Below are 22,495 nucleotides of genomic sequence, written 5' to 3'. Positions count from 1 at the left end.
GTGCTTCTCTCTGAACAGCTTTCTGTTTTCTCTTCTGCATTAAGAAAGACCCAATAACCCTTTTTTCTCTATCTTCTGTTTTCCTTCCTTCCCTCCCTCTCTCTGTCTCTCCCTCCCTCTTTTCTCCTTCCTTCCTTCCTCTTTCTTTCTCTTTCTCTCTCATTCTTTCTTTCTTCTCTCTTCTACTTTCCTTTGCCCTTTCATACCCACCCCCTTGAAGAGAAAAACAAAAACAAAATTCTTATTATTTTCATAGCTGAGCAAAATGAATTTCACATAGGTGATGTCTGAAAAAATATATTTTACTCTGCTTCTTATGATCAGTTAGGGGGATCAGAGTGTCAGGCCTCGAGTCAGGCAGACTCATCTTCCTGAGTTCAAATCTGGTCTCAGACATTTACTAGATATGTGACTTTGATTAAGTCACTAAACCCTGTTGCCTCAGTTTCTCATCAGTAAAATAAGCTGGGCAAGGAAATGGTAAACCACTCCAGTATTGTAACGATTAGAATGACGCCACCTGCTGGAGAGTTACTGTAGAAGAGTTCTGCCCATGAAGCAAAGGTCTTTGAGGGCAAGACCAGGAGTCAGGAAGTGACGCGGGCTAGTGGGAGGAGGAAGGAAGAGACTGGCGCTCACTCTCGCGCTCTTTCTTGAGGACGCTGGCGGAGAAGGGAGCTAGAAATGTGCTCTCCCTTTAATAGATAGGAATTTAGGCCTTTTTCTCTCTCTTTACCAAATTCTTATTCTCCTTAATAAATGCTTAAAAGTCTAACTCTTGCTAAAGCTTATAATTTATTGGCGACCACTCATTAGATATTTTAGACAGACTAGCTAGAATTTTAGCCCTTAACAGATGGCTGACCACGAAGAGGAAAGCTAACCCTCAGTCTTCTTCTGATCTTCTAGTTGGGTAAGAAATTTCCCCTCCCTCTCCCTTTAACTGCTAAGTACTGGTGTACTGGCTGTGTTTTCCTTTAAATTTTTTCGAATGGACCTTTTAAACTCCCTAATTATCCTATTTTTGATTTTAGTCTGTTTAACCAGACAAATGGGAGATAAGATCATGTTAATGCTTTGTTTTTGTGGATTTTCTATTTTTCTTTTTATTTTTGTTAAAAGAGCCAGCAACTTACTCACACAAGGAAATATCTCTCCCTCTCCCAACCATGCTTTTTCAGAGAAACCTGAAGAGATTCCCGCAGCTTTTCCCAGTTCTAACAGTAATTGTTGCTTTAATTTTGCATGCCTGGAGGCAATGACCCACCCTCTAGAAGCTTTTAATCCCCTAGCACCTGGAGGCAAAGTGGGGGAAGAGGAATCCAGGCCTGAGTTCAAAATCAAGTCTGATTCAAATTGCTCTGGTCCCTCCCCTCCTCTCCAGACCCCACCCTCTACTCCTCCTATGGCCAAGCCCATTGCTTCCCCTGCCTGGGAAGTCCAGAGATCTGATGCGCATGCTCAACTTTCTCTACCTACATTTGCAGCTTCAGGCTCAGCCCTTCCCCAGCCTGGTTGTGCTTCTGAGACAACCTTAGAAAACCCTTTAAATTCCAGATATGCTCAATTTGTTCATAATTTTGCTAACCTGCTTTTGTCTTTAATTAGTAATCTTATAAAGCATTTGTATGGTGAAAAGCCCGACAGACAATATAGAGGGGTTAAGGAGAAAAACTTAAGCCGAATAAGAATGACAATCATCAACATAGTTCAAGACTCCGCTTCTTTTGCCATGGAAGGGTATATATTTTACAGAAATGTAGAAGTAAGCAGCAAGGTATTGATATGAGTATTGGGGATTTTAGATATTGGAATCAAAAATGTTCTGAATTCACTCAGAGTAATAGTATCAGTTCAGAGGTTACATAGGATTTCTATGCTATTACATATACATTTTGAAATTAATGGTATGGGTTTATTTTCATAGAGAGTTTCATGCTTTTGAGATTGTGTTTTATACTTAAGCTTTTACAATAGTCATGTGATCAAGTTTATATTTTATAATATTCTTATTAAGTTCACATTCATTTAGACTTCCTTAGTTTGAATTTCATTGTCTTTTATTGTTCCATGTGTATTTTCTTCTATTCGTTTATCTATCTAATTTTGAAAAATTGCAAGATGGTTTTGATTTCATAATACAATGTTAATTCTAGGAGTATTGTGCTCCCATAATCTGAGTTGTTTGTTTTTGTTATTTTTTTTTCCTCAACTGATTATTTGATCAAACTCTTTAAAGCATTTCCCTGGCAAATTGGTTGCCATGGCAAGTGTAAATTGATTCTAGAAGTATTATTTTTGATAAGCATATTCCAAAAACAAAAAAAAAGAGGGGAACATTTGTAAAAGTTTTCTTTGAGATTGTGTTGTGATTTAACTTATATTTAAATGTTATGATTTTTCAAAAAAGAAATTGTATACTAAGTAAAAAAAAAGGTATTATTTGAAATTGTTGCATAATTATATATTGTGTTCTGAGTCAAGATGTATTCACATTTTTTGCAATCATTTATTATCCTCAATTTTTAAATCCATATGAGACTTGGATTATGGGAACTTATCCTTTAAGACATTAATTGCCTTTATTCTGAGTTATCAGATGCCAGTTGGCCAAGATGCCATCCAATCACAAGAGGAATACATGCAAGAGCAGACACTGAACTGTCACATGAGGGGAGACATGCATGAAGTCAAGGTATGGCCGAGGGAACGGCTTTTGACAAATGTTGAGGTTGGATTCTCTTGGTTTAATATTTTATTTTATTTTTCCCCACAATATTGTACAGATGGCTGGAAGTATTCATCCCACCCATCTCACTTCTACACCTGGCTTCTATGCTCCCTCCTATATGCCTGATGCCATGGACATCTCAATCCCATGCATCTGATTAAGTCTGACTCAGTTTCTTCCAATATGTTCGGTGGCATGGACATATATTCCATCCACCTATTTTAAGCCTGGCATACTGTATGGGCAGTACATATTGCTCAAGTGTGGGAATGCTCATATCCCATCATTTCTCTGTTCTTTTATGGTAACCCCCATAATTATCTCAGGTGTCATGATAAATACAGTGTTGAATTTGGCCTTGACACCTGTTACCAATTATATTAGATTTTCTAATTTCTCATAATGGCATGAGGATAATTAGGCAGATGATGCAAAAAGTGATGAAACAAAGATAAAAATTATTTTTATTAATTAATATTGCAGCAATTGTCTTCTCAATTACCCTCCATAAGGGGGGACTATAGTAATATTATAATTTTAAAGAATGTTTCAATTTTTGTTTTATTATATGTTTCATGTGTAACAACCAAGATTCTGAATTCCCTTATATATGTTTCTGAGAACTTTCATTGTTTGATTTGATTACTGACAAAGCTATTTTAAAGTTGTGTTAAGCTCAATGTTGTAGGAAATTTTCCTGGCTGATTACCAGCATCCACACATCAACCCCTGAAAAGACTTCCATTCCACGACTACACCTAGAGGACATCTGAGAAAAGACTTTCAGAGACTTTAAATGAACAGTTTTGATTTGTTGTTTTTGTTGTTTTTTTCTCTTTCTGTTATAATATACACCATCTGTAACATGTATTCTCTGCAGAGGCCCTCCCTTTGCAAGACTAATGTCAAAGTGTTGGTTCATGAGGACAAAAAAAAAAATCGCCCCTCTGGACAAAACTTTCCTCTCTTCCTTTTCTATATTGTTGTTCACATATTATTAGTTAGCAATAGTTATTATATTGTTTTTACTGTTCCGTCAAGGAAACATTTTGTCTTTTGAGGAACAACAGGGGGGACTGTAACGATTAGAATGACGCCACCTGCTGGAGAGTTACTGTAGAAGAGTTCTGCCCATGAAGCAAAGGTCTTTGAGGGCAAGACCAGGAGTCAGGAAGTGACGCGGGCTAGTGGGAGGAGGAAGGAAGAGATTGGCGCTCACTCTCGCGCTCTTTCCTGAGGACGCTGGCGGAGAAGGGAGCTAGAAATGTGCTCTCCCTTTAATAGATAGGAATTTAGGCCTTTTTCTCTCTCTTTACCAAATTCTTATTCTCCTTAATAAATGCTTAAAAGTCTAACTCTTGCTAAAGCTTATAATTTATTGGCGACCACTCATTAGATATTTTAGACAGACTAGCTAGAATTTTAGCCCTTAACAGTATCTTTGCCAAGAAAATTGGAATGGGATCATGAAGAATGAGGTATGACTAAAAAATGACAGAATTTTTGCTTCTTGGGTCAATCACATTTCTGTCAAGAGGTGGATAGCATGACTCATCATTAGTCTTTGAGAATCATTGTTGTCATTGCATAGATCAGTAATTCAATGAGATAGGAACTATGATTATCCCCATTTTATAGATATGGAAACCGAGGCTGAGAGAGGTGAAGTGATTTGTGAAGGGTCACAAAGCTTGTAAATGTCTGGGGTAGAATTTGAACTGAAGTCTTCCTGACTCTAGGTCCAGTCCCTTATCTGCTTCAGAACCAAATTAATATTCCAGATGTGGTCGAAGAACAGAGAGTAGCGGGATTTATTCCTGGCTTCTCTCAATGCCAATCAAGCTTACATTAACTTTTTTGGCTCCCATATCAAACTGTTGCCCCATACTGAGCTTGCAGTCTATTTTGGCTCTCCAATCATTTTTTTTCCTTTCTTTTTTTTGTGAGGCAATTGGGGTTAAGTGATTTGCCCAAGGTCACACACCTAGTAAGTGTTAAGTGTCTGAGGCCGGATTTGAACTCAGGTACTCCTGAATCCAGGGCCAGTGCTCTATCCACTGCGCCATCTAGCTTTCCCTCCAATCATTTTCAAAGAAGTTATCATGTCTCCCATAGTAATACTATCATGTGATAGCAACACAGCCATGTTTTCTAGCAAAGTTAATGCAAATAGTAGGATGGGTGAAAAGTCACTTCTCTGCAATAGTTCAGAGGAAGCTACTTAGAAATTAAAGCCTTAATGCCACATAGCTAGTGAAACCAGCTATATTTCTCCACATATTCCACATCCAAAGGATGGGTACTTTTGCCCTAGCTTCTTAGAAGTTTGTTTTTTCTGGGTGCTTACAGCAAAACTCATAAAATCATTTGTCTACCCTGCTAAGGAGGAGTCTTAGTCTAGCTCGGTGGTAAGTGTACTTCTCTTGGTGAAATCATAGGTACTTCAAATACTGAAGCATGTAATAAGGATATCTTCTCCACTGTGCTATTATTGTCTCCCTTTTTACAAACAAGGAAACCATGGCAGATGAAGGTTAAATGTCTTCCCCAGGGTCACATGGTTAGAAAGTATTTGAGGCTAAATTTGAACTCAGATCTTCCTGACTCCAGGCCCAGTACTCTGCTGTGCTTCTTAGCTGCCTCTTTTTTTTCCTTTCTTTCTTCTTTTTTTTTTTTTTGCAGGGCAATGAGGGTTAATTGACTTGCCCAGGGTCACACAGCTAGTTAAGTGTCAAGTGTCTGAGGCCGGATTTGAACTCAGGTCCTCCTGAATCCAAGGCCAGTGCTTTATCCACTGTGCCACCTAGCTGTCCCGCTCTTAGCTGCCTCTTAATATAATTTGAAGTCTGGATCTGTTATTCCTCTTTCATCCCTATTCATTTTCATCATTTCCCTTCATATTCTAGATTTTTTGTTAATCCAAATGAATTTGTTACTATTTTATAAAGTTCTATAAAATATCCCCTTGGAAATTTGATTGGTATAGCATTAAAAGTATAAATTAACTTTGGTAGTGTTGTCATTTTTATTATATTGGCCCAGACATGAATACTGAATATTTCTCCAGCTATTTAAGTTGCTTTTTATTTTTTTAGGAAGTAAATAAATATGCTTTGGTAGGTCAATAACAGATACTTTTTGTATTTTGTAGTCATTTTGAATGGGATTTCCTTTCCATCATCAGTTCTTGGATTTTGTTGTTATAAAGAAATGCAATTGATTTTTAAGGGTTCATTTTGTAGAACACAACTTTGCTGAAGTTAATAATTGTCTCAATTAGTATCTGCTGCATTCCTAGGAAATTCTAAGTATATTATCATATCATTAACAAATAGGTATAGTTTTTTTTTACTTTTTACCTATTTTTATACCTTTTATTTAGTTCTCTTATTGATGTTGTTAGAAGTTTTAGAACCATATTTCAAAAAAATAGTTGGGAGAGTGAGTATCGTTGCTTTATTCTTGTATTTACTGGAAAAGATTCTAGTGTGTCCCCATTCCATATGATACTTACAGCTGTTTTTTTAAATAATGTTATCATGTAAATATAATCTTGTTGGTATTGCTCCTGGTTCTGCTCACTTCGGTTTGTATCAATTCATAAAATGGAAATTCCTAAGTCAAAATAAAAACATAATCCCACCAAAATAACTTCTGTAAATTGAGAATATAATCCTTAACAATTACTCTAAATATATGAGATCTGACAGTATTCCTAAAAGAACATGGAAATTGATTATCAATCCAATGCCTGACCCAGCAGGGCCAACAGAATATGTCAGAAGAAACAAGGAAGTTATCCTTTGCCCATAAGTAGAAGAGAGAGCTTGAAAGGAGAGCAGGGGGACATGGCTATTATTGTGCCTAATGAGGAGAGGGACAGATCAAAAAGGCAAGACTTCAGACATTTGTGTCTTTAATCTCTTTTTTTGGAGGAGGGAGGGGGAATGAGGGTTACGTGACTTGCCCAGGGTCACACACAAGTGTCTGAGGCTGGATTTGAACTCATGTCCTCCTGAATCCAAGGGCTGGTGCTTTATCCACTACATCACCTAGCTGCCCCCAATCTCTTCTCCTATTTCTGTCTTACCACCCCTTTTCCCCAGCCCCTAGATGTATTCTTCTATAACACAGCTTCTACATTCCAAGTTTTAAGGGCTAGTTCTAAAGGTCAGTTAAGGTGTCTCTAAGGGAGGAGTTAGTTTTGAAGCATGGGAGTAAATGTCCTGTTAACCGCAGAAAGGATACCCCTCTATAGAGTCACATAACTAAGTGGGGCCTATTTTTCTGCCTGGAGTTGAGTGGAAAGGGGTTGAATTATTTATGTTCCCACTTCAAAGAGCTAGAAAGTTAACTGGGTGACAACAGATAATTGTGATATTGACAAAGATGGTAGGTTCCTAACCTATCAGAATCTATACTCCTGTGCCACTGCAAAAATAGGGAGCAGCTAGGTGGTACAGTGGATAAAGGGTCAGGAAGACTCATCTTTGTGAGTTCAAATCTGGCCTCAAATACTTACTAGTTATATGACCTTGGGCAAGTCACTTAACCCTGTTTGCCTCAGTTTCCTCATCTGCAGAATGAGCTGGAGAGGGAAATGGTGATCCATTCCAGTATCTTTTCCATGAAAACCCCAGATGGGGTCACAAAGAGTCAGACACGACTGAGCAGCAACAACTGCAAAATTGACAATTAAAGACATGCTTGCCCTTCTTTTGCCCAATGAAGACTTGGAAAGCTAAATTTTAAAATATATGAAACAAATTGGGCATTTGATCTTTTAAGTTGGAGAGCAACTTTTTGATGATTTCCTATTCCATGCTAATTATTATGTGACAGAATATGGGCATAGAAAAAATAAAGGTATTATGAGATTTTGGAATGCAAAAGGGGGGCATGTTCCAATGGAACAAAAGCAATAGGTTTAACGCATAGTTTGATTAAAAATATTTTATCTATCATTGAATTAAGCCAAGTATAATGAGAGCCATCCAATTCCATAGAGCAGACTGCTTCCATGAATCCAGGTTACAGGATTTAATGTGATGAAGCACAGAAAAGGCTTCTAGTATTGCATAAAGATTATAGATATTTTAGAACAAGGTGTTCTCTTGCCTGTGAGAAAGAATGGTTGTAGATATAGGATACAGGGAGTCCATGACCTTGGCTTTTGAATATTTCAATAACAGTATTTCAGTAGAATTAGTTCCCTATGTGATCCTACATATTTTATGCCTTTAAAAATATCATCCTGATGGCACTCGAGGCCCCAGAATCCGGAGGAGGTTGGGAACCGAGGCTTCCGGATGTGACGCATGAGGAGACGAGAATCGGGCTTCTAAGGCCCTACAGCCAGCGGGCAGGTGGTTGCTGGCTTCAATCGCCTCCGGCAGGAACAGAGGGGCCTAGCATCCAAAGCAGCTGAGCTGGAAATGGAGTTGAATGAGCACAGCCTAGTGATAGATACACTGAGAGAAGTGGACCCGACCCGGAAGTGCTATCGGATGGTTGGGGGTGTGCTGGTGGAGCGAACTGTCAAAGAGGTGCTGCCTGCTTTGGAGGGTAACAAGGAGCAGATTCAGAAGATCATTGAGACACTGACCCAGCAGCTTCAAGCAAAGGGAAGGGAGTTGAATGACTTCAGGGAGAAACATAATATTCGGTTAATGGGTGAGGATGAGAAGCCAGCAGCCAAGGACAATGGGGAGGGGTCCGGAGCCAAGGCCAGCTCAGCTGGCGTGCTAGTCTCCTAAGAATCAAAGACCTCTGGTGTGTTTTTTCTCCCATGCCTCTTACACATACCCTTTATTATTATTTTTCTTTGTTGCTGCTCTTGTAATATTTTTGTTAAATAAATGGTTTGGTCGCAAAAAAAAAAAATATCATCCTGAGAAGAGGTTCCCTAGGCTTCACTAGATTGCCATAGAGGAAGCCATTCAGCCAGTCGGTCAATAAACATTTATTAAGCACCTATATGTGCCAGGCACTCTGCTAGGTACATGACACACACACAAAAGCTTAAGAACCCGTGGCCTAGGTCTTGTGAGTACTTTGCATCTATTGATCTACTACTTTTTATTATTATACTTCTTTTTACTCTTCTTTCCCAGCTAACTTCTTAAAAACCTAGAAAGATAATTAATGTAAATGTTTCTTTAGAGTAAAATATAGTCTTTATAAGAAACCTATATTAGAATCCTGTCATTTTTCCCAGGTGATATTTGGCAACTCATTTGACCTCTCTGGGTCTCAGTTTCCTTATCTACAAAATGAGTGGGTTACACTAGAGGATGTATGAAGTCCCTTCTGGCACTAAATCCTATTAGGATGGTATGATACTAATCTTGTAATGTGACAGGTTTAGTGGAAACCTAGCTGAGACTTGGATGTTCAACCTCTTTGACATGATATGTAAACTCTAGTCTAAGGTCCAAGCACACAGCTACAAAAATGTAAAGTTCACACTTCATTTATACAGTGTTGGAGAATCTGCATCAATCATGGTCAGATTTATGGGACAAAAGCTTCCCAGCTCCAGAATCTGCAGCGAGATGTGAATGCATTTTAAATTAATCAATGAGGTGTTGAACAACGGCATTCATTAAAACATTTTGGACTTTGATGATGAGTTTTTTCTCTGGTGTCATAGGTCACTAAGATTTTCAACTCTCTCCCTCCTTCCTTTTTCCTCTCAAGTAAGTTTGAATTATTTATTTAAAATATATTCACATGAAAATATTGAAGATGGGAAGTTTTTGTCTTATAACATGAGAGGCAGCATAGTATATAGTGTATAGCAAGCTGATAACCTTCTGCATAACCTTGGGTAAATCATTTAACCTTTCATTACCCCAGGAAAAATTCTAAACCTGAGTTGTAGAGCAGGTACTGATTTGCATGGTTAGGAGTCCCCCAAACTCATGAAATCACAGATCTGAAGTCTCTCACCAAAAAAAAAAAATATTGGCATATTTCAAGTAGGGGTTATTTGAAAAGAACATCAACATCAGTATCCATGGCATTAATGTTTCCTTTTTGTTCTAAGAAGCAAAGGCTTATGTTCCCTGAAGAGTATCTCCAAAAATTGTTTCACCTTTAGCAGTGTCTTCATAATTTCTAAAATCATTCTCCGAGCCTATGATATATCCTGATCATTTGACTGCTAATCTTTTGAAGTCAAGCATATAAAAGTTTTTTGGAGACTTGCTTTTGCTTTCTAACCCTCATTGGACCATCATCTATGTCTTATCCCTTGAGTGTGGATGTCCACAAATCTCCAGTTTCTCATCACCAGCTGCCTATTGGACATCACTATGTGGATGTTCCATTGGAACATCAAACTCAACATGTCTCAAATAGAATGGTTCATCTTTGCCCTTAAACCTACACCTTTTTTAAATCTTCATTGAATTCATTCCAATCCTAGTCACCAAGATTCTTATCTTCAGAATCATTCCTTGTTCCGTCTAAACTGGACAACTAGCTACTCCTGAAACCTCAGATTTAATCTCTTGCCTCTGTTGATTTGCACGAACTTTTCCCCATTCCTATAATTAATTAGTAATCATCTCCATCTCTCTGCATCCCTCTCCTCTCCCTCTCCTTCCCTTTCTCCCCCTCCCTCTCTTCCCCTCTCTCCCTTTCCCTCTCCCTCTCCTCCTTCCTCTCTGCATCTCTCTCCTTCTCCCCCTCTGCCTTCCTCCCCCTCTCTCTTCCCTCTCCTTTTTCATTATTTCTATTTTTAAAAGCACTTCAAGATGAATGTCTGCTATATGCTCAGCACATCGCTAGGTACTGTGAGGGTATCCAAAGAACTGTACATAGCATAGTTATTAACTTCAAAGAATTTACAATCTATAACATGTAGAATAATTATAGAATGATCTAAGGCAGTAATCTTAATCTAATCAAATATCAAAATATAGGATAGACACAATAAGTAAAGAAATGAACATCACACTTCTACAACAAATACTTGTCTGAGTAGTTCTTTATTTAACAGTGATCCACATAATTTGATGTTCTATAACTTTTCATAAAAATGAACTCTTTGCACGTATTTGCAATAGCCTGAAACTCATTATCCCCTGCACTTGACCCCAAGTTTCCCAGAGCTATCAGATCTCTCTTCTCTCATGGATTTTGTGGACACATCACCGAAGAAACAGCTCTGATGTTCCAATCTCAAATAATGACAAACTTCTTCGAAAATCTGAACTTCTTTTCCCATCAATCTTAACAGATATTATCATTAAACTTCCAGTGCTGTCAATAATAACATCCATGGTTGTTTTTAGAAATGTGAGTTATATAAATGCACATTTGTTTCAGTATTGCTTTCCTTTTCCAGGTTTGGAGACATCTGTGTAGATATCAGCATTTGCCTCCTGGAAGCTGTAGTTATTTATTTGTCCGTAAGTGGCTTTAGAGTATTTCTCCCTAGGAGTACTATCTTCAAAGGGGCTTCATTAGATCTTGAGTAGTCCTGTCATCAGGATCTGTCCTCTTCTTAAATGGAGTTTAGCCTTCTGAGGGACTTAAAGGTAGAAGAAGTAGGAGGCAGGGCAATGTCTTTGTAAAGGATTATGGATTGAAAGCTGGAAGGGATTTACAAGTTCATCTAGCCTCTGACTCTCTCCCCCTCCTTAGGCAGCATGGTGGTTCCTGGATCCCAAGAGCTCCTCATATTAATGCCAGATTTAGTGCAGCTACCCAATCAGCTTTAGTCCTACCTTGGCTCAGACCTCCTAAATTCAAACAACCTCAACCTCCCTCACTAGTAGCAATTATAGCCATTTTCTGTCATGTTTGCCTTCTCTCTTCCCCACACCCTCTCCATTTTACAGATGAGAAAACTGAGATCAAGGGATTAAGTGACTTGCCCAAAGTTCATAGGTGAACTAAGGTTCCATGACTCCCAGCATCAGGGCTCTTTCCACAGAACCAGTAGACATCTTAGGAAATGAAATTTGCTGCATGTTTATAAATTATATCTGATTGTTTACCATCTCAGGGGGTGGGGAGGAAAGGAAGGGAGGGAGGGAGGAATACAATTTGGAGCTCAAAACGTAAAAAACCCCACAAGACAAATGTTAAAAATTGTTTTAAAATATAATTGGGGAAAAACAAAGAAAAGAGAATTTTTTTACTATTCAATCCAATGCAGCAAACATTTATTAAGGACCTACTATAATTTGTCAAACTCTGCCCTAGGCTATACAGACTAAATACCTCAGCTCAATCCTTCAAGGACCATGCTTTTCTATCTATTCACTTTCAGATCCATCTGCCAGGGGGGGAATGGGGTATATCTTCTAGTGAATTATTGAACCAGATCCCATCACAATTCTTTCTTTCTTTCTTTCCTTCTTTCCTTCCTTCCTTCCTTCCTTCCTTCCTTCCTTCCTTCCTTCCTTCCTTCCTTCCTTCCTTCCTTCCTTCCTTCCTTCCTTCCTTCCTTCCTTCCTTCCTTCTTTCCTTCCTCCCTTTCTTCCTTCCTCCCTCCCCCCCTCCCTCCCTTCCTTCCTTCCTTCCTTCCTTCCTTCCTTCCTTCCTTCCTTCCTTCCTTCCTTCCTTCCTTCCTTCCTTCCTTCCTTCCTAAGTTCTCCCTTTCATTACTATAGATTCTCTGTGATAACATGTTGCTCAAGAGGTATCTTGCTCTCTACAAACTCTACTTAGTAAACCCAGGACTTTACTCACTGGCAATGTCACCAGGTTTCCAGCTATGACTTAACATCTGCTCTATGCTCAGCTAGGTACTATGGAAGGATCCAAAGAACTACACATTACAGTCACTGACTTCAAAGAGCTTACAATCTGCAAGAAGAAAACACATGTGCACATAAGATAATTATAGAACACTCTTCTCAGATTTCTGGAATTTAGGGGATCTCTTAGATCCCCAAAACTTTTGGAATCACAGGGGTTTGCTTGATCTCCCCCATTTTATCTGCCCTTCCCCCCTTAACAATACAGTAAATGTTTAGGTGAGTAAAAACGATTGACCATGAAACCTTCTAAAGAAACATATAAAAAGTCCATGGGGATGGTATAGCAACAGATGAAAAAGTTAACAGTTCACAGTTTACAGAGGTTTTCCTTGTTTCACCTTTGTCTTCAACATCAGTCGCAAAGCACTTTCCAAGTCTCCTTTGCTCCCTTGCGCTTATCTTTCCTCTTCTTGGTATGGACCCTGAGATGAGTTCAGTTCTAATTCCGATGCCAAGCAATTGGCTTGCCAGGGCTTCTATGAATAGTCCTTTAAGGCTGGCTTTGAAGGCCTCTGAGGTCCCTTCTAGCATTGAGTTTATGTTATGCCTCAGCACTTCAGGTTTTAGCATGGAACTTGCCAGGGTGGGGCAGGGTGGGGGAATCTGGGAAAAAGGAAACGATTTTCTTCCTATGGACCTCCAGCCTAGTTATTATGTCTAAGGTCTGGGAAAATGAACATTCACCCCCTCCAAACTCCCAGAAAGAACGCATTTCTGTGGCCTTCCGGAGTCATCATCATCTTCATCCTCAATTCTATAGTGTTTTAAGTTTTATAAAATGCTTTCCTCACAATGCCTCTTGAAGTAAGTAGTATTACTCTTATTTTCCCCATTTTGTAGCTGCAGGAACTTAAGGGATTTGCCTACAGGTGACAAGTAAATAGCAGAGCTAGAATATGGACCCAGGTCTTTTGACTTAGCACAGTGCTTCACACATAGTTGGTACTTAATAAATATTTATTGATACTGTCTAGAAGACCCAGTGCCTATTCACATTCTAGCTGCCTCTCTATATCACTACTAGTTCTCAGAAGCTGCTTGTCTTTCCACCCCCCTCCCTGTTATGGCCTGTTTCATGAAATAAATTTCATGAGCCAGAGCTTTCAACTAGTTAAGTCCTTATTGAGGTTGTAGTATGTGAGCTCAGGTTCTGTGGTCTGGACCAATGGTGTCAAACTCAAATAGAAATATGACCACTAAAGCATACCTAAAGCTTCCTGTGTGCCTCATTATTGATTTAGAAAACCACATACTAACATTATCTATGTTCTACCATATTTTTATAATATACAGACAACACTTAGCACAGTGCCTAGCAATTAGCAGCTGCTTAATGAATGTTTATTGATTACTGAATAGTGATATGTGTTATATTTTATTAAATATTTCCCAGTTACATTTTAATCTGGTTCCAGCAGCACCTGGGAGTGTTGGACCATAATGCTAGCTGCATGTCGCCAGGGACACATCTGGTCTGGACCACCTATGTTCCCAAAAAGTCGACCCCTAGGTCATTACTGTGGATTAGGCCAACTTGAAACATACCTACGGGCTGATAAATACTGGCCACTTTTTCCTTGATCTCACCTAGGGATTCACTTACTTTCCTGTTTTAGCATTCAGATGGCTTATTGCAGAATCTAAGCATGGCCCAAATCAATCCTGACACCTACTTCTGCCTCTCTGACTAACTTGTCAAGCCAACTGTAAAGTATGACCTTTCCTAGTGAGCTTCCCTAGCACTCCTACCTGAAGCATCTTTCTGAATATCCTGGTCATGGCATCTTGCCCTGACCTCTAGCTGCCCACAACAGGTTAATGATGTCATCATTATTAGGGACAGGGACTGGCTCTTCTTTCTTTGTCGTGGGGAGTTTTGGGTTAAGAACCACCTTCTTCCACCAATATAGATTGTTCCCTTCTCTGCAATGTTTATGGACTTAGAGAGTTATCTGGAGCACTGAGGGGTTGAATTGAGCAATTTTTTCTCTTCTCACCAGAAACCCTGAGGGTTCTTTTTTTTTTGCTGGGCAATGAGGGTTAAGTAACTTGCCCAGTCACACAGCTAGTAAGTGTCGAGTGTCTGAGGCCGAATTTGAACTCGGGTCCTCCTGAATCCAGGGCTGGTGCTTTTATCCACTATGATGCCTAGCTGCCCCCTCTTGGTTCTTTTGAGAAGGCAAACCATGCCATCTTTTGCCTCAATTCTTACTTTGCCTTTAATCACTGAATGGGTCTTGCCTCAGACAAACTGAGTGTAAAAAGGCCAAGGTCTCCTACTGTATTCAGGGCCATTGCTGATCATCCTGACCTGTATCTTGCTATTGGACTCTGATGACTGGAAGAGACAGTGAGGCTGATGAATCTGCACAGCTCTGCCTCACTTAAATGCAATCCACTTGTGAGTCAAGATATCACCCTCCTGATAGCATCAGTCCTCTTTTGATAATGAAGGATGAACGACAACAATCTGAGTGGTTGAGTTATTTGTTAAGGTCCCCCAGGCAGAATATGTCAAAGATGGGATTTGAACCTAGGTCTTCCTCACTTTGAGGTCAGCTCTCCACCTACCATGCTAGAGGTGTCAAACACACGGCCCACAACACTCCTGAGTGTAGGCAAACCAGGTTAAAATGCAATTTGGAAGTATTTAACAAAGTAAAGAAAATACAAGGAAACTTAGATAATATTAATATGTGGTTTTCTAAGTTAATATGCAGTCCTTGGTGATCCTCATGTACAATTTAGTGACCCTCAGTTTCTCTTTCAGTTTGACATCACTGGACCACACAGCTTGCTGCCCCTTTATCACAATTAATCAGCAGTACAATATGGGCAGCGAGAGGTAGCTGGAACAATCAATCCTTCTTGTATTTAATTTACTTGATATGTCTGTCTACCTTGCTTCAGGGAAGATAAATATATGAAAATTGGAATTTAAACATAAAAATGAGAACTGAGTCATTTGTTCTACAAATGGATTCACATTTGGATTCCTTTAAATAAATGCTCAGTTCCTATGCATCTAAAATAGGATTCAATTAACAAAAACTTATTTATGTGCAACTTTTCAGGAATGTAACAATTGAATTATTAGCAAGGTAAAATTTTAACCTTCTTCATTGCTGAGAAACAATAGTTTACTGATGTCACCTCTGAAAGTTTTAATTATGAGGCATCTGGACTCCGTTTTCCACACATTTCCATCTGTGTCTTTGGAGGTATGATCTTTCAAGCCCACAATGCATTTGTTAAAATGTATATCTTTAGTATATATGAAAGAAACAGCACAAAATGGAGCCTGCTTCTCTGTGGAGCATAACAGCCAAGGATGTTATGTCCTGTATTTTGCTCTGAAATGCAGATTTCCCATACAAAAAGAAAATCCATCATTTTAAAAGATTGAATAGGATGTGGCGTTAAAAATTCCAACTTGTTAAATTTGGGTGCTGAGAAAAATTCAATACGAAATAGTCTCTGGGTTCCTGGTCGTTTTTATTTTATTGTGAATTGGGTACTTTTTCATTCACTATAAGCCCTTGCCTTTGTTCTTTCTCTAAGAGTCAAACAAGTGCCCATAGAGTAACAACCACGGATTTTTTCTCATCCGTTTTTCCTCTTCATCCATCAGTCTGGCCTTCTTTTCTCATCTTCTCACGGCTCTGCCTTTTTCCTTCTTTGAAGGCATTTACAAAAGAAAGTCAAAGAGTGTTCTCCTTCCTTGATTATACCTTACGATTTTTGAAGGCTGACCTGTCTTAGTATTGGCCTTATCTAGGAGACAGAATAAGCAGCTGCCTAAATGCTTTGACCCTCACCCTTGTCCTCTGACCCTTGCCATGGGGTCTAGAATTTCTATATCATATCGATCTTGTAAATTATCTCTGCTAGTTTAAAAAAAGTAATCATGATGGATTTCATCCTTGTGACTAGAAATATTGCATTGAGTTTATTTGACCTCAGTTTCCTCATCCCACTGGAAACCTGCCCTCCATCTTGGATTTCCTGGCTCTGTCAGGTAAGGTTTTTTTCTACTTTATCTTGTCTTAGCCCAGGCCCCCTTGACACTTTGTAGTTACCCTTCTTTCTCCCTTCCTTCCAGTTATTCTTTAGATGCTATCTTCTCTCATTAGAAAGTAAGCTCTTTGAGGTTAAGGATTATCTTGCTTGCTTGTATTATGTGTCTCCGGCATTTAGCATGGTGTCTGGCACATAGTGAGCACTTAATAAATTCTTTCCTTTCTTTCTTTCTTTCTTTCTTTCTTTCTTTCTTTCTTTCTTTCTTTCTTTCTTTCTTTCTTTCTTTCTTTCTTTCTTTCTTTCTTTCTTTCTTTCTTTCTTTCTTTCTTTCTTTCTTTCTTCCTTCCTTCCTTCCTTCCTTCCTTCCTTCCTTCCTTCCTTCCTTCCTTCCTTCCTTCCTTCCTCCCTCCTTTCTTCCTTCCTTCCTTCCTTTCTTCCTCCCCCTTTCTTTTTCTTTCTTTCTTCCTCCCTTTTTTCTTCTTTCTTTTGTTATGATTACGTAAAACATTACCATATTAGACATTTTGTACAAGAAAACCTGAATAAAAGAAAAAAATGAAAGGAAGTGAAAAATAGCATGCTTTAATCTGTGTTCCATCAATATCAGTTCGTTCTTTGGAGGTGGATAATATGTTTCATCAATAGTCCTTTGACATTGTCTTGGATCATTGTATTTTTTTTTTTGTGGTGCAATGAAGGTTAAGTGACTTTCCCAGGGTCACACAGCTGGTAAGTGTCAAGTATTTGAAGCTGGATTTGAACTCAGGTCCTCCTGAATCCAGGGCTGGTGCTTTATCCACTGCACCACCTAGCCACCCTGGATCATTGTATTGTTGAGAATAGTTGTCATTCACAATTCTTCATCAAACAGTATTGCCGTCTCTGTGTACAATGTGTGTCTTTCTATATATTATCTATCAATCCATCTATCTATCACCTATCAATCATCCATCCATCCATCCATTCATCCATCCATCTAGCCATCCATTCATCTATCATCTATCTGTTAAATAAGGGAATTTGACTAAATGGCCTTGCAGGTCCCTTTCAGTTCTGGCACTGCAATTTCATGATGAAGGACCTATGATTTCATCAATGCGAGTACATCCTTTAAAGATGCTGATTGCCACACATCTATAAAGTGAATGGTTTTCAAGAATGTCTGCTGATAAAAGTTTTAACATTCTGTAGTCAGCCTGGTGATGAGGCTCTACAGATTTTGCTAGACTGGTCTTTGGATAGTAGTCCATCACTGCGTTGTATGAAATCCTTTCTAGCTTAGTAGGATGTTCCAGAGTTTGTACTCCATTATTGTAGTTTTTGAGAATGCCAGGCCATCTCCATTACAGTATTAAACTATTTAAAGAGGTCTTTAGTGAGGGTAATAATAATAATAATAATAATAATAATAATAATGGCTAGTATTTATATATAACAAAGATTTACAAAGCACTTTATAAATATTATCTCTTTTGATCTGCAAAATAACCGTAGGAGGAAGGTGCTATTATCATCCCCATTTTATTTTATTTTATTTTTAGTGAGGCAACTGGGGTTAAGTGACTTGCCCAGGGTCACACAGCTAGTAAGTGTTAAGTGTCTGAGGCCGGATTTGAACCCAGGTACTCCTGACTCCAGGGCCGATGCTCTATTCACTGCGCCACCTAGCTGCCCCATCATCCCCATTTTACAGGTGAAGAAACAGGCAGACAGAGATTAAATGAGTGATTAATTAAGTGTCTGAGGCTGAATTTGAACTTGGGTTTTCCTGAATCCAGCTCCTGTGTTCTATCTCCTATGCCACCTAGCTGCCTAATCCTAGTGAAGGCACTACTAATAGTCCACACATGAGAAGTGAAAAAACGATGGGTAAAATTAGTCTGAATTTTGTAAAGAAAAATGACATTTTAAAATCTGTCTCAGAGCCTCTGAATTGAAAGGGATCTCAGAGAACCGGAGAACAGAAAAACCCCAGTAGACCACTTAGACCAACTTATATCTGAATAGTAAATAGTCCTATACCATACTCAACAGGTGGTCAGGGGGGAAGCCACTGCCTCCCAAGATAGATCATTCCACTCAGGGAGTAATATTTTCTCCAAGAATTAGTCCTCCTGCTGCTTCTTTCTGACTTCTACTCATTGTTCTTCTTTTTTTCCACAGTTTTCAGAGTGTTATCTTTGGAGAAAGAAGGACCTAAGTTTGTTTTTAAATGAATTTTTTTTAATGAACAAAAATTGATTTTTTTCTTCTTACTTCTCCTACTGGAAAAAAGGACCCAGAAAAACAAAACATCTGTAACAAATATGTTTAGTCAAGGAAAACAAATCACCACTTTGGCCATGTACAAAAAGTATAGATTTTAATCTGTACCCAAAGTCCATAACCAGGAATCAGCTGACCATTGCTTTGATCAGAATTCTTAAGTCTTTCAAAACTATTTGTATAATGTTGTTGCACAAATTGTTTTCCTGGGTCTGCTCACTTCACTATGTATTAGTTCATACAAATCTTCCCAAATTGTTTTTCTGAAACTGTCCTTTTCATCATTTTTATACCATTTCATTATACTCATATACCATAATTTGTTCAACCTATTCCCCAATTAATGGGAACGGCTTAATTTTTCAGTTCTTTGCCACAACAAAAGGGCTGTTATAATTTTTTTTTGGTGTACATATAGATCCTTTTACCCTTTCTTCTTTTTTTGGGGGGGGGTGGGGAGGTTGATGGTACAGGCCTAGTAGGAAGACCTAAGTTCGAATTTTACCTTTGATGTTTGCTAACTCTGTGATTCCTCAGCAACTTACTTAACTGCAACAAGACTCAGTTTTCTCATCAGGAAAATGAAGAGGTTGTACCTGATAACCTCTAAGGTCCTTTCTCAGCTCTAAGTCATTGATCTTATGAAAAAAAGCATGGAACCTTTTGTTTTTTAATCTCCAGAGTTTAGCTCTATGCCTTGTACATGGAAGACACTTGATAGATGTTTATTAAACTGAATTTACTATTGAATTGCACATGAAAACCCTTCAAATAGTTCCTCTATGTTTTATAAGATAGTCTATTAGAGAAATAAGCACAGCTGATATATTTTTTTCCTCCCACCAGCTTGTGAATGAACTAAGCATTTATTCCTCAAGTTGCCATAGTTAAATAAGCCCATAGGCCAGTTAATAGGGGAGACAATTTAACTGAGAGAGCTAGTAGAAGGTAGAGTTTCAAAACTGTGAACAGAATGATGGAAACAGAAGACAGGGAAAGAATCATGACAACAAAAAAGGTCAAAGGCTATTCAACCCAGTTACAGGTTTGTAGTTCAGAACACTAAGGGGAAAAGCCAATTGTATTTCTAATTCGGGAGGGACTCAGAAGGACAATTTCCCCCTTTATTCATTGAAATGATGATTTCCCCCTCCCCCATTATTAATGGTTCCAAACTTAATGAAATGATTCTTTAAGACATTTTGAGATTTATTGAGGGGTTTCTCTATATATCAATGAAGCTTTATATTGCTATGAGGGTTTTCAGGGATGTTTCCTTTAAACACATTCAGTAAATGAACCAGAGTTAACTTTTAAAAAAGTGGTATAGTAGTGAATACAATTCAGGAGAAGCATTTCTATTCTATTTTTTTCCTCTTTTTTGGAATTAAATTTTGTTCTTTTTCAGTTAACAAACATTTATTTTCCCTAACTACTATTCCCGGATTTACAATGGAAAAAAAAGGAAAGCAAAACAAAACCTTTGTAACATACATGAACAATTAACAAAACAAATTCTCACCTTGGCTATGTCCAAAATTGTATCTCATTCTTCATATTTAATCTATCTTTATCTCTGTTAGGAGGTGGGTAGTATTTCGGTTTTAGTCTACTGGAAATCATAGTTGATCATGATGTTGATTGTTTTCCAAAACTGTAGACCCTGCTATAGTGTCTAGGGGATACTGAGGCTGGGAGATCTCTTATGTGCAGAAGTATTGAGTTGCAATAGGACTAAAGCCAATTGAGAGTCTGCACTATATCTGGCACCAATATAGTGAACCTCTGAGAGCAAGGAAGCACCAGGATTCCTAAGGAGGGATAGATTTAACCAGGTCAGAAATGTTGTATATCAAAAATTCCATGATGATATGTAGCAGGATCAGGTCTGTAAGTGGTCACTGAACTTCCAGCCTGAGTGAGATAGGGACACTCAGTCTTTCCCCCTCCTCCCCTAAAAAAAAATTGCTAAACAACAAAACATAACCTATATGTTAAATAAAGTGTAAATTGGAAAATTGTATCAGCTGCTGCAGAGCTAAGAAAGCAGAAGGGCAATAACAATATTTTTAATGGTTACAATAATATATGGTCACAGAAAAAGAGAAGATTAAATAAAAAACAACAGAATCCATATCAGATATAATGTCCAATGTTAATTCCAGATGGCTGAGGTTAAAATGTACTTTCTTCTTTTCTTTTAAGAAATACTGGACTGTAAGAGTGGAAAGTTGCAATCACTAGACTAAATGACTTTGCTTAACTTTTTTTTTTACAAGGTCTTGTATAGTGAGTGGTTATTTGTGGAAAGTGATTGATGTGTCAAAACAAAAAGCATCAGTAAAAAAAAAATGTAAGAATGTTATCTAAACGCTGGGAATGGAAGGAGAACCAGAGAACAGAAGGACTGCAACAGAATGTAGGAATACAAGAACAGGTTTTATGATGTTGCTTCAAAATAGCACACATGGAGAACAGAAGACACAGCGTTTTCACTTGATGTGAAACTTACAAATTATAAAAAGGAAGACAAGTTTTTATCTCTAGTATAGAAGTAGAAGGTTTTCAATCATTGCACTGTTATTATTAATACTATCAAAGAATAGAGAAGACTGGAGGACCCTTGACTCAAAGATTCTCAGGATCAGAACTAAAACTAGGGTGGGACAGTCAGGGATTTTCCCTAGTAATTTAGAACACGAAAAATTTAAAATACTGATTTTTAGAGATTGCAAAATTTTCTTTCTTTTGAGAACATTTTCATGCTGTCTCCCCCATGAGACCTCTTTCTGATCAGCATACCCTGCTCTAGAGTTGACTACTGGACAGTAAGAAGTTCTTCCTTGCATCTAACTGAATGCTATAAATAATTGTACAATACATTTGTATGCTGTTTTGTGGTTTACAAAAGATGTTCAGCATTTGAGCCTTATATCAAACCTTTGAGGGAAGTGGAGCAGGCATTATTATTCTCCCTTACCAGCTGAGAAAACTGCCACCCTCAGCATCACCCAGTGTCAAAACTAGTGAATTCTAGGGCTTGAATGTAAGTTCCTCCCCACCAAATACAGGTTTCTGAGACCATCATCCATTGGCCCACTCAGAATGTAAGTCAATAAGTATTTATTAAGTACTTACTATATTCCAGGAATTGTGCTAAGCATGGAAGATGCAAAAACAAGCAAAAAGAAAGAGCCCTTACCCTCAGAGTTTGATTTATAATGGCGGGAAGACAATATATAAAAACTAGCCCCTTCAACCCCCCTCCAAAAAAATTCTTATATAGGAATAAATTGGTCAAGAAACTCAAGTGAAATAATGAAAAAATGAGAAGAAAAGTAGGCTATAAACGGTACTACAAAGGACTGATTACTAAAACGATTAGGTATTAGTTTAAAGAGAGAGAGATGTCAATCAGTAGAATAGACAGTAATATAACATAAAAAGCAAATCAAGTTAATAAGCATTTATTAAGTGCTTATTATGTGTTAGGCTTTTACTAGGTGCTAGGGACATAAATACAAGGAAAAAAAGTTTTAAAAAAATAATATTTTATTTCTCCCCAATTATGTATAAAATAAATTTTTAACATTCACTTTTAAAACTTTTTGAGTTTTAAATTCTCTCACTTCCTCCCCTTCCCCTCTCCCTGAAATGTTAAGCAATATCAATAGTTCATACATGAGCAATCATGTAAAACAAT

The 22,495-nt window shown here is 38.1% G+C and overlaps 1 protein-coding gene across 1 annotated transcript; it reads left to right on the top strand.

The window, feature by feature from the left end:
* The first annotated feature begins 8,094 nt into the window (after positions 1-8,094).
* On the top strand, positions 8,095-8,518 carry LOC122735586 (prefoldin subunit 2). The gene has a single exon (XM_043977270.1). The coding sequence runs from the start codon at positions 8,167-8,169 to the stop codon at positions 8,485-8,487; it is 321 nt and encodes a 106-aa protein (XP_043833205.1). The 5' UTR covers positions 8,095-8,166; the 3' UTR covers positions 8,488-8,518.
* The last annotated feature ends 13,977 nt before the right edge of the window (positions 8,519-22,495 follow it).

This window comes from Dromiciops gliroides, chromosome 1 (assembly GCF_019393635.1).
Source record: "Dromiciops gliroides isolate mDroGli1 chromosome 1, mDroGli1.pri, whole genome shotgun sequence".
Taxonomy (NCBI): domain Eukaryota; kingdom Metazoa; phylum Chordata; class Mammalia; order Microbiotheria; family Microbiotheriidae; genus Dromiciops; species Dromiciops gliroides.
This window is presented reverse-complemented; position numbering and strand designations above follow the sequence as displayed.

Coding starts and splice junctions, on each gene's coding strand:
- LOC122735586 (XM_043977270.1), top strand. CDS start 8,167: ATGGAGTTGAATGAGCACAGCCTAGTGATAGATACACTGAGAGAAGTG.